Raw genomic sequence first — 12,413 nt, 5'->3', positions numbered from 1 at the left:
TTGAAAGGGGAGTAAAAGAAGCTATTTTCATAAAACAGCAAAATACTTCCCTTAACCGTAATGGTGGGGTGAGATTCAATTTGTATTGTTCGTACAACAGACTTCTTAGGCAACATAGGCTTCGTTATGCTGATGAGGTGAAGCCAGAGCAAATGGGGCAATCATGCCAGTCGTAGACCTCGTACTCAGGCAGGACAACAGAAGTAATCAGTCAGGACAATAGAAGTAATCAGTGGAGCCGCAGGGATTAGTCCTCTGCTACCCCAACCTGTGAGCAGGGACCAATCATTGCAGAGTCTGGCAGTCTGGACAGTAGGGATATATATTGGGCCGAAATTACCAGCAAAAGACTTTAGTTCGCTGACGAAGCATCTTGAATAATAATAATAATAATAATAATAATAATAATAATAATACATTTAATTTACAAGCACCTTTCTGAACACTCAAGGACACTTTACAACAAAGACAACACACAAAACAGTAAAATCATGCATAAAACAATAAATAATAAAACAGCAGAATAAATTAGACCATGAAAGCAAGTTTAAACAGGTGGGGTTTCAGGTGAGATTTGAAAGTAGGAAGGGAGTCAATGTTGCGGATGTTGGGTGGAAGTGAGTTCCAGAGTTTAGGTGCGGAGCGGCTGAAAGCTCTGCACCCCATCGTTGTGAGACGGGCAGAGGGCATGTGGAGGGAGGAAGAGGATCTGAGGGCCCGAGAAGGAACGGAGATTTGAATTAGGTCAGACAGATAGGGGGGGGGGGGCAAGGTTATGGATGGCTTTTAATGTAAACAGAAGTATCTTGAATTCAATACGGAGTTTAACAGGGAGCCAGTGGAGCTGTTGGAGGACAGGAGTGATGTGGTGAAATGAGGGTTTTTTTGTGATGATGCGGGCTGAGGAATTTTGGATTAGTTGGAGTTTATGGAGACATTTTTGATTGACCCCGAAAAGAAGTGAATTACAATAATCGATACGGGAGGTGAAGAGACTGTGGACGAGGATGGCAGTGGTGTGAGGGGTAGGAGAGGGACGGAGACGATTGATATTGCGGAGGTGAAAATATGCAGACTGGGTTATGTTATTTATATGGGAGTAAAAAAGATAGTGTGCTATCAAGGATGACACCCAGGCTCTTGACCTGAGGGGAGGGGGACACGGTTGAACTGTCAATGGTGAGAGAGAAACCGTTTGCTTTGTTAAGGGTGGATTTTGTACCGACAAGGAGAAGTTCAGTTTTTTCGCTGTTTAGTTTGAGAAAGTTATGAGAAAACCAGGATTTGATTTCTGAGAGGCAAAATGTAAGCGATGCAGGTGGAAGAGAGGCGTCGGGTTTACTGGAGAGGTAGAGCTGGGTGTCATCCGCGAAGCAGTGAAAATGAATTCCGAATTTGCGGAAGATATGACCAAGGGGAAGAAGGTATATAATAAAGAGAAGGGGCACCAGAACAGACCCTTGGGGCACACCAGAAGACACAGGGGAGGACCGTGAAGTGAATGAGGTAATTTGGATAAACTGTGAGCGGCCAGTGAGGTAGGAGTGAAACCAACTAAGTGGGGTGTGTGTCACGCCTAGAGTGGAGAGTCGGTTGAGCAGGATGGGGTGAGAAATGGTGTCAAAGGCCGCAGATAGATCAAGAAGGATGAAAATAGAGAGGGAGCCGGTATCTGCTGCTATGAGAAGGTCATTCGTGATTTTTATGAGGGCTGATTCAGTGCTGTGGCGGGGACGGAAACCAGACTGGAATTGTTCGTAGAAGTTATTGTGAGTGAGGTGAGAGTGGAGTTGACAGGCCACGTTTTTTTTGAGAATTTTAGCGATAAATGGAAGATGCGAAATTGGACGTAGGTTATTTAAATCATTGGGATCTGAACCAAGTTTTTTCAGGATTGGCGTTACAGCTGCGGTTTTGAGAGGGACAGGAACAATTCCAGTGGACGGTGAGGAGTGAATAATAGCTGAAATAAAAAGGAGGAGAGCGGGTAGACAAGATTTGATAAGGACAGTAGGGAGGGGGTCAAGTTGACAGGTGGAATTCTTGGACTTGGTGATGAGGTCAGAAAGTAAGGAGGGATGAGGGAGTTCAAAAGACGACAGCAGTTGATAGGGAGTAGGAAGGTTGGGGGAGGGGGGGATGCAGAGGAGCCGAGGTGCTGGTGGATTTTGGTGAAAGTGTGGGGGGAGAGAGATAGGGGGTTGAATGATTTTGGTGTACAGGGAAAACAGAGTCCGTGGATTCCCAGTGTTAGCGTCAATCAGTCCAGAGTAGTATTGTGATTTTGCGCGTGTCCTTGTAGTGGGTGAGGTGAGCTGTGTACATGTCCTGGTGGGTGGTGAGGCTGGTCTTTCTGTAAAGTCTTTCCAGCTGCCGAGTTTTCGCCTTGGTGGAGCGGAGTTGGGTGGTGAACCAAGGGGCGGATCGAGTGAATTGGACTGACCGGGATTTTACAGGAGCAAGGGTGTTGAGCATGTTAGCAAGGTCCGTGTTGTATCGGGAAACAAGTTCATCAGGGGGGGAGTTGTAGTCCGGATTGAGGTTGGCAGCCATTGCAGTGAGGGTGACAGTGTCAATGTGTTAGATGTTCCGATAAGTGATGATGCACTCCAGTACGACTGAGAGCTTACACAGACGAATGGTTAGTTCAGTTTACTATTCTTTTTAAATGCATTTTTTAAACCCGGTTGGCCCAAATTTTCTTGACAGAAGTAATACTGTTAGGTCTGAGGGGCCCATGTTCATCCCATTTTGTTCACCTTAAGTCAACCGTATCAAATATTTGGGTCTTAAACTGGAGAGCAATTTTAAACTTGACCGGCAAATTGGTGCCTTTGTTAAATCCAGCTTCTTGCATCTTCGACAGCTGGCTAAAGTAAAACCTCTCCTTTCTCATGAGCACCTTAAGGCAATAATTCATACCTTTGTCACATCTGGGATCAATTACTGTAACGTACTTTACTTTGGAGTCAGCCAGTCCTCCATTAAGCATCTCCAGCTGTTCCAGAATGCTGCTGCCTGCCTCCTGCCTGGTACTTGTAAGAGGGACCACATAACTCCTACTCTGGCATCCCCACACTGGCTCCTGATACACTTTAGAGTTCTTTTCAATATCCTAAAAATTGTTTTAAAATATTTTAACGACCTAGCACCACATTACATCTCTGATTTCATCCGCCCCGACACACCTTCCGGGCGCCCAAGTTCTGGTGACAAGACATTATTGCCGCGTAAGCTTTGATGGGTTGATTGCAAGAGGTGGACTAATTGATGAATAGATCGTTGGTCAAAAAGGTTTGGGCACTGGTGGTGTACATTATAAGTCGTCAAAGTGTAGCGGCTTGGTCTTCTTCAAAAATTAAAACTAGTAAACAGTTCATACATTAAGATATTAATACATGTTTTTAAGGAGACTAATGCATCTGCTTAACGAACCAGCATCAGCCCCTCCCCCTTTTTTTGGAATGTTTTTTATTTTATTTTATTGGGACATTGCAATCCATAAAATAATAAACAGTGTCAATGCTCTGGACATAGTTAATAAATTACGATATTAATATTTGTTTGTGAGGAGATTAATGCATCTGTTTAACTCATCCATTGCCAGTCCCGAATTTATTCGGGAATTGAAAATATGACGTAGAGCACCATTTCCGAATTAGTTCAGGTTTTGTTTTTTCTTGCTCGATATAGTGCTGGCCAGATCTCTGGCAATGTTTTTTCCCTTACACATAGGCGCAGTGTTTCCTTTTTTCCATGTTTGTGCTATGTTCTAGCTTCAGCTGTTGTTTAACCAATATGTATGTATTCAGGTACCATCCGACTTATGACCGGCTCAACTTACAACCACTCATACTGAAGACTACGACTCGCAGACTCAATTTTTTTTATTTTAATTCTATGCCTGGCACCGCATTGTGCTAACAGCCCGGCAACGTGTAATCTTGGCCTGGTTGGCGACCAACGGGGGGCGCTGTCGGCCCCACCTGCACCTGCACAGGTGCTGGTCGTCCCGATCAGATTGGCGACCAGCGGGTAGCGACGTCAGCCCTGCCGGCAGCCTCGCAGGTGCTGGTCGTTATAATCAATAACACTTAAAAGGACACCTGGCACGATCATCCGGTGCCGATTCATTGTTTGTTTGCTGCTTGGTTGCAGCATGCATCGTGTACGTGTTTGTTTAACCTTGGCGGGCTTTTACTTTTGGTCTTCTTTTGCTACTTTGTATTTTTTCCATTCAGATCATTTTGATGTTTTACATTTTGTTCCTGCTGACTTTATTTTAATACAATTTGTCAAACAACCTCCTGCTCCCTCCTGCCTGCTTTTTGGGATCCGAACCCGCCATCACCACCTCGCAAACCTTGACAGAATGAATCGGCCTACCATCGGATCCCGCAGGTACATCGGACCCGTCTCATTTCCACCCTGTGCCTGGCAATGCTACGTCCACGTTAGCGCAAGCCTCGTCGAGTTTGAATTGCGTCACTCGACGAGCCGCAACGTCCACGTAAACGTCCGGCCGAGACCTCCTTCCAGGTGGCCGTCCAGGGTGACACTGGGTGACTGGCATTGCACGCCCACGTCCAGCCACGCTGTCGTCGTGCATGACGAATTGAGTCTCATCCACGACGAGCCGTGCAACGTCCGCGTCAACGCCAGTCCGAGACCCCACTCACCGCTGGATCCCGGAGCGGCTCTGGACTGGTCTCGTTCCACCGGAGCCGGGCAGTTGACGCCCACGTCGGCCTCCGGCCGAGACCTGGTCCCATACGGCCGTACGGGGTGCCATTCTGCGCCTGCCAGTTCGACGTCCACGCAGAGCCATGCGCCGTCGCGTGAACGTGCGAGAGGGATCGCACTCACGCCCACGACGATCCGTGCCGCGTCTTCGTCCACCCCAGGCCGAGTCCCGTTCCCATCAGGCCGCCGCCCGTCGTATGCTGGAGAGGCAGCGGTTGCCCTCTCCACCGACCGTTCCCTGGCGAGTGGACCTTTTGGGAGACTGTTGGGACTTCTGGAAGCAGCCCCTTGAAGGGGGGGTACTGTCATGATCTGGTTGGCGACCAACGGGGGGGCGCTGTCGGCCCCACCTGCACCTGCACAGGTGCTGGTCGTCCCGATCAGATTGGCGACCAGCGGGTAGCGACGTCAGCCCTGCCGGCAGCCTCGCAGGTGCTGGTCGTTATAATCAATAACACTTAAAAGGACACCTGGCACGATCATCCGGTGCCGATTCATTGTTTGTTTGCTGCTTGGTTGCAGCATGCATCGTGTACGTGTTTGTTTAACCTTGGCGGGCTTTTACTTTTGGTCTTCTTTTGCTACTTTGTATTTTTTCCATTCAGATCATTTTGATGTTTTACATTTTGTTCCTGCTGACTTTATTTTAATACAATTTGTCAAACAACCTCCTGCTCCCTCCTGCCTGCTTTTTGGGATCCGAACCCGCCATCACCACCTCGCAAACCTTGACAGACTATGATTATACTACATAAAGCGGAAACTAAAGCTTGAACGGACATCATAAGCAAACAATATATTGTGTGTTTATGTGTCACTTTGTCGTTATTTCTTACTGTCAATCCACAAATCTTAGTGTTCTTGTGAGATCTCCCAGATTTACGAGGGTAAATATGGCACTGTTTCTTCACGGTTTGCTTATTATAGTGTTGTTTTAATAATTCTGTCTGTACATACCTATATGAGATAATTCTCAAGGTAAACTGTTCATGAGTGCTTTCATTTGTACAACTTTTCATGTCTAAAGCAGCTGACTGCTGATTTCCTAAAAATCCTATCTTTCGTGACAAAGTTTTCTTCCCAATTACATTATTGAGTCTAAGACTCACTTGCTGCTCTCTTTGCGTGAGCTTATTACCTGCCAGAATAAAAAGGATATTTTCTTAACTCTTTTTCCACTGCTCCTTATAGGGAGGATGAGGTGAACCTCCGGGATAAGATTCGCGCTGACCACGAGCGGGCCCTGCAGGAGGCCAAAGAAAAGCTGCAGAAATCGCGTGAGGAAATACAGGCCGATATCCAGACTCAGAAGAGCAAGGTTGTGGAGGACCTGAAGAAAAATGACATAGGGCCAAAGCTCTTGCATCCCGTGCCCATGCTCAAGGTAGCCATTGGTGATGGAGAGCCACTTGAGCCCAAGGTTAAAGAAAAACAAAATAAAATTCGAGAGGTAAGAAATGTGGTTGTATTATTGAAATTCCTCTTGCTTTTCAATTGAAAATAGGCGGTACTCGTTCTCGTGCCTGCTCAACTGAACCTCAAAGGTTCCTAAGGCAATACTACAATATATTTGTGATTGCTGGTTGCTCATTTGTCGATCATATTTCTTATTACTGTCGACGGATGAAACACATCAGTGTAACTTGAGTACCTTGTTTCAAAAATAGTTGAGCATTTTTTTCTGCCTTCAGTACCTTCTTTCAGTAATCCCTCGTTTTTGCGATTAACTCATTCACTGCCATTCACAAATTTATTCGGGAATTGGAAATATGACATGGAGCGCCATTCATTAATATGTTCGGGTTTTGTTTTTTCTTGTGGGGGTTGCCGATAAAGCGCTGGTCAGACCTCTGGCAATGTTTTTTTTCCTTCCACGAGGGAGCTCATTTGCCTTCTATACAGCAGCCTCCACTTGCACCTTATGTTACTCCAGACCCATATAACTTAGGAATTAACTATGTATTTTCTGATGGAAGAAGAGAGTCTAAGATTTCTCATGCTGCATTGAATGTTATCTCGTCCTAAAACTCAATATTCTGTGGGTCCTGGAATTTGAGTATAAATGACAAAAACCCTGGCAGTGGAGTGAACACATTTTTGCATGTCTGGCAGTAAATGAGTTAATAAGGACCAGGACCACCAGCGATTGACAAAAATCCGCGCAGTAGGGTTTGGCCAACCAACCCCACCAACCTCCCTGAGAAATGTGTGTGCAATCGTTTGTGAGTGAAATACAGTAAAGTCTCGTTATATCGATATTCTCGGGAGTCTGAAAAAATATCGATGTAACCGGACTATCGATATATCCGATCCTGCGGCATGTAAATTTTCTCCTTCCGTTCATAGAAATAGTATCGTAATAAGCAATACTATCGATATAACCGATATCGATATAACGAGACTTTACTGTATATTAAAATATGTGAACAATATATGTATCTATCTCTCTCTCTATCTATCTCTCTCTCTCTCTCTCTCTCTCTCTCTCTCTCTCTCTCTCTCTCTCTCTCTCTCTCTAGATATGGATGTATATATATCTATATCTATCAATATATATATATATATATATATATATATATAGGTCAAAATGGGAAACACCTCCCAAGGTGGTGGAGAATGACCGAGCAAAATCCTGTGGGACTTCCAGATACAGACTGACAAGATGGTAATGGCCAACCAACCAGATATCGTGGTAATAGATAAAGGGGAAAGGAAAGCCGTTGTCGTGGATGTAGCGGTCCCGAGTGATGGGAACATCAGAAAGAAGGAACATGAGAAAATCGAGAAATACCAAGGGCTCAGAGAGGAGCTGGAGAGAGCCTGGAAGGTAAAGGTGACAGTCGTGCCTGTGGTGGTCGGAGTACTTGGGGCAGTGACCCCCAAACTCGACGAGTGGTTGCAACAGATCCCGGGAACAACATCGGATATCTCGGTCCAGAAAAGCGCAGTGCTGGGAACAGCACGGATACTGATTTTTTTTTTTTTATATATATATATATATTGTTGGGTTATTTTGATCGTTCGCCCTTGGTTCATTGCTTCTTAGCAGCTTAGCAGCTACAAGCTTCGTCTGGACTCGCGAGGACACCACATTGTTCGTCAAGAAGATTCCCGATGCACATCACTGGAGCCGACACACACACACCTTTTCCCATTCACCAGCTCATCCGTACCACACCCTGGGACCCGCAAGGGGTTCGCCCTTGGTTCATTGCTTCTACGGGTGTTGATGGAGATGGATGGTTAAATCATCAGGGAGCCAGGTCTTGAACAGAAAGTTGATTTAATTTGGGAGAGCGCGGAGGCATCGCGGTGTCGGCTGAGGAGGGAGCACGGAGAGAGAGAGAAAAAACGGGCCGCATGAGTATTTATGCGGCGCATAGTATATGACGCGACAGGATGTGACGTAATGAAAATGCGACATCATGTAAAGGAAGGCAGGATATGACGTATGAGGAAGTTCAAAATGTAAACAAAGATTACGGAGCGATGTTTAGAGATGTTTGTATGCCGAATTACCCCAACATCTCCCCCCTGACGAACATTTTTAACATCGGTAGAGGTGAACAGAAAGAAGAAAAAAGAACATCACAAAATAGAACAATCACAATGGAAACATTCTCAAATCAAACTCATGTCATTCGGTAGCTACAATAGTCAAATCTTCATGGCATCCTGGATGGTGATCACCAGGATGATGAGTAGGAACAAAATTGTTTGTAGCATTTGTCTCAAGCAGGCCCCAGGGTGTGGTACGGATGAGCTGGTGAATGGGAAAAGGTGTGTGTGTGTCGGCTCCAGTGATGTGCATCGGGAATCTTCTTGACGAACAGTGTGGTGTCCTCGCGAGTCCAGACGAAGCTTGTAGCTGCTAAGACGGCTAGCAGCTCCGCAACCGGTCCATCCCACTTTGGCGTGGCCCACGTCATCTTCTTCAGACCGCAGCTCCGTCCTGTGGAGAACAAAAGAAGACTTGTGCCAGGTCACATGTCGAAAGGATGGTTTCATTCTGCACATCACACTTTCTTGGCGTTTCTTTCCCTATCAAAATCTGTCTCATCGTTTAGGCTCTGCAATGCATTCTCTCACAGAAATGGCAGACATTGTTATTGTTAGATGTTAGTTGGTTAGTATATGTTATTGGTCACTGAGTCTGCATTTCTGGAGGGCACCACTTTCTTGGGGAATGACGTTGCAGCCAACATCACTCACCACCAAAAGTGAACTTTTTTTGGCAATGATGATCTAAGATATTGACACTCCCCCATGTTGAGACATGAAAAGTCTCAATTTGCCAATTGGGAACGTGTTTGCGCGGAACACGATCCGTCTTTGACATTGCACAGATCATCAATTTGCATAAAACTTTTGTCAATCATTGGTCCAAAATTTTAGTGGCCAAATTTTGGCATGTCTCTCAACACCTGCATGAGAACCAATTCATGTAGCGTGTACCACGAAAATTTTGTACATTGAGCACAGCTTCCCCTGCTGTTACTCCTCTGCTGGCACCCAAGCAAATTATCTCTGCAAAAATGTGTTTTTGGTGGACATTTGCATGTCGCCAAATTGTATGGGTGGAGGACAGCCTTCTACAATTTGCACAAGTTGACATGGTCGTCAACATTATGGCGATCTGTGTAAATGGTCATCATACTCGCCTTTTGTCATTCAGTTGGAGGGCACCAGTTGACAGTCAGTTTTGCTCCTGCATAAGACATCCATTCGCACAACCCAGCTTCATCTGCGGCCACCCTGGCACGGATTCCGCAGGAGTCCTCCCCTTCTGAATGATCTCCTTCTCCCAATTCTGAAAGAAGCTGGTTAGCGTGGAAGCCCTACACAATATCTCTGATTTCGCCTGAATCTCTGGCTGACATCGGTGCCCACTCAACTCATTTGCCAATTTCATTCTTACTGGCGAGAGATTCCTTTAATGTGCACTGCAGTCAAATCATAATAATAATGATAATAATTCGCAATCTTGACGGTTATCCTGCACTTTTAGTCGTAACTATAAATTACTTTTGAACTGACAAATGTCATCACTGTGCGCAAAGGCAGCCAGAAGATAAATTAGCATCTGCATGCTGTCTTAATAAACGTTGGATTTCCTCCATCGCATCTCCAACGTTGAATACTTTTCATTCAATCAAGCCTAATTGTAACAATTCGTTGCTCGCCAGATGGTTGGATGAGAAATATGTGCAATAAAAATTGTCATGCATTACAATAAATGCCACACATTATGCTTTTGGAAATCAAAACTATTCTCAATATGGGCTTTGTCATCGATCCCAAATCATCAGGTGGGTGTGCCAACTCAAGTTCTCAAGGTGTATCCCACCAGCCATTGCGGCCTCTCCTTTGTTGGATCTCCTATGACAATTGAAGCAGAGATTAAACTTTGTTTCCAAAGACACCAAGAATCAAAATTCAGTTCAGATGACACTGTTTTACAGCAGCATCTTCCGAGAAAATCACAGTGGATGCAAATGGCTTGTGCATACCACAGTTCATCAATTCGGCCTGCAAATGGAACAATTTCTCAATCACCATCCCAGCTCTGTTTGTGAATTGTTGCTTTACACATCATCTGCACAAAAAGCGTAATGAAAAAAGTTCAGTCATCAAATTTTGCAACTCTATCTTTTCATCTTGAAATTAATTTCTCTGGTCAGAAACTAATAAAGGTGCATCCGATCAAATTCAATTTGTCATCGTGTTTATGAGTCAAATCATCTGTTCTTTGACTTCAGGCGGATGACAATTGTCAGGTCAAAACGAGTGTAATGATCATGTCACAATCATTATCTTAATAAATCTATAAACTTTCCTTCTATGAAATGTCCAACAATATCAACTGGTGAATCTCTGTAAGGACTTAATCACCAGCAAATTTAGTTACATTTACCTTGCCAATTCCATACAATTCAAGGTGAATGTCCCTGTTATTCAGCCCAATTTACTGACCATTTTATTTACTTTTTCCAATTGAACCGTCATTTACAAGCAGTCAGCACAGCGGGGCCCCAGAATTGTCTCTGGGTGTTTTAAACCCCTCTTTGAAGCTCTGTGCTGACAATAACCCTTGATAAGAGGCATTGTGAAAAACTATGGCTTGTTGCAAATGCCCTAATCAAGCCATATGCAGAACAAGGTTTAGCTTTGTCTAACTTTGCTGCTGTGAAATGTAAATTTCTCCACTGCGAGGCTAATAAAGGCAAATCCAATCCAATCCAATCCAAAACTAATCCTACTATTTTATAATTTCACTCTTTGATTTTATACAATTTCCATTTCATTTCGTATTTGCCCAAATCAGGATTTCAAAATGATTTGTCTTTCATGGAAAAGGGCATGTAGCTTCAAAAGAGTGAATTAACCATAATAATTTATGATCAAATCTAGCAACATCTATCTTGCTGATTTCAGTTCAATTTGAGATAAACATCCTTATTTCCTCAATTGAACCATGATAGAGGAAAAAACGAGCAAAAATATACACGATTGTTATCCTGAGGAATGCAATGGTCTCACTGCTTAAACACCATCCCCCAGTTTTTGACACACAGCGGGCCCCAAACAGATTCCAGCAGTCATAAATAACTCTAAAATGCAAACGGACAATGTTCAAATCGCTCTTGAGAACAATGTGGCACAATTTTAACGCTGATAATTTTACAAATTCACTGTAGTTCGGCTTCTGTCTATTCATTTGTCCGCTGTCTTATTTATTTGCTCACTCAGTCTAATTTGCTTGCCTATTTAATTCAGTTTTTGTTTCAAGTAGACGGCATTCGTCAAAAAGCTATGGAAAAAAGAAACAGTGTTATGTCAGGACGTCGAGCGCAGGTGAAAGTCTCCTCGCTACATGGTTGAATAGGTCATGGATGAGACAGGATAGCAGACTCCATGGCACCTGGTCGAGTCCTCTTGTAATGACAAGGCAGCCTCTATTCTGTGGAGAAGAGAGGCCTCGAGGAAGAATCACATTCGGCAGGAAGAATGTCTTTTATACACATGTTTGTGAATGTTAACGCGACCCTTTATTAATTTTATTTTCGTTTATTAACTTATTCGCGATTGAATCAATTTGCAGATCTCAGAATGTGGCTGTGAATTCACCCCCTACCCCTCTCTAACGGGTAGAGAAAGAAAGAGGATGAATGGAGGTGGTCTGTCCGCATTCCTTGCCGGCAGACCACCCACCCCCCTCCTACGGGTAGAGAAAGAAGGATGGGGAGGTGGTCTGTCCGCAATCTTTGCTGGCAGACCACCCACCCCCCTTTTTTTAGCAAAGTTTACACAACGCGCGTACATACACAACAATACATAAAAACACACAATGCATGCACAAAAAGACGAAAGACAAAACACGAAAAGGGAAGACAAGAACACACACAAAGACTGCTCCCCCAAACGCCCCCCTCCTCCAGCCGACCACCCTCTGCCCCCCTGGACAATGAAAGTCCCTGGGAAACCCCGTAGCAACGGCTAGCATTGTTGACCACGTGCTAGTGTTGGTGAATGAATTGAAATTACGGTAATCCACAATATCTCCAGTCAACAAGCAGGCATCGCCGAGGAAACGACCCCTCGTCTCTTGTGGGCAACCCACAAGCAGACGCCACCAAAAGCTAGGAGCTTTTGTCTCTTGTCGACAACCC

General features: G+C 44.6%; 1 protein-coding gene across 4 annotated transcripts in view; it reads left to right on the top strand.

The window, feature by feature from the left end:
• The window catches only part of man1a2 (mannosidase, alpha, class 1A, member 2), a 194,527-nt gene that overhangs the window by 28,237 nt on the left and 153,877 nt on the right, over nucleotides 1–12,413 (top strand). For all 4 annotated transcript variants that reach the window (XM_089003221.1, XM_089003219.1, XM_089003220.1 and 1 more), the window contains one exon: nucleotides 5,935–6,193. In XM_089003221.1, coding sequence (XP_088859347.1) covers nucleotides 5,935–6,193 — 259 coding nt within the window. The remainder of the gene's footprint in view (nucleotides 1–5,934; nucleotides 6,194–12,413) is intronic.

This window comes from Hippocampus bargibanti, linkage group LG08 (assembly GCF_051943395.1).
Source record: "Hippocampus bargibanti isolate YZ-2025 linkage group LG08, ASM5194339v1, whole genome shotgun sequence".
In the NCBI taxonomy this organism is placed as follows: domain Eukaryota; kingdom Metazoa; phylum Chordata; class Actinopteri; order Syngnathiformes; family Syngnathidae; genus Hippocampus; species Hippocampus bargibanti.
Note: the sequence above shows the minus strand (reverse complement) of the source record. Positions and strands in the feature narration are given on the sequence as shown.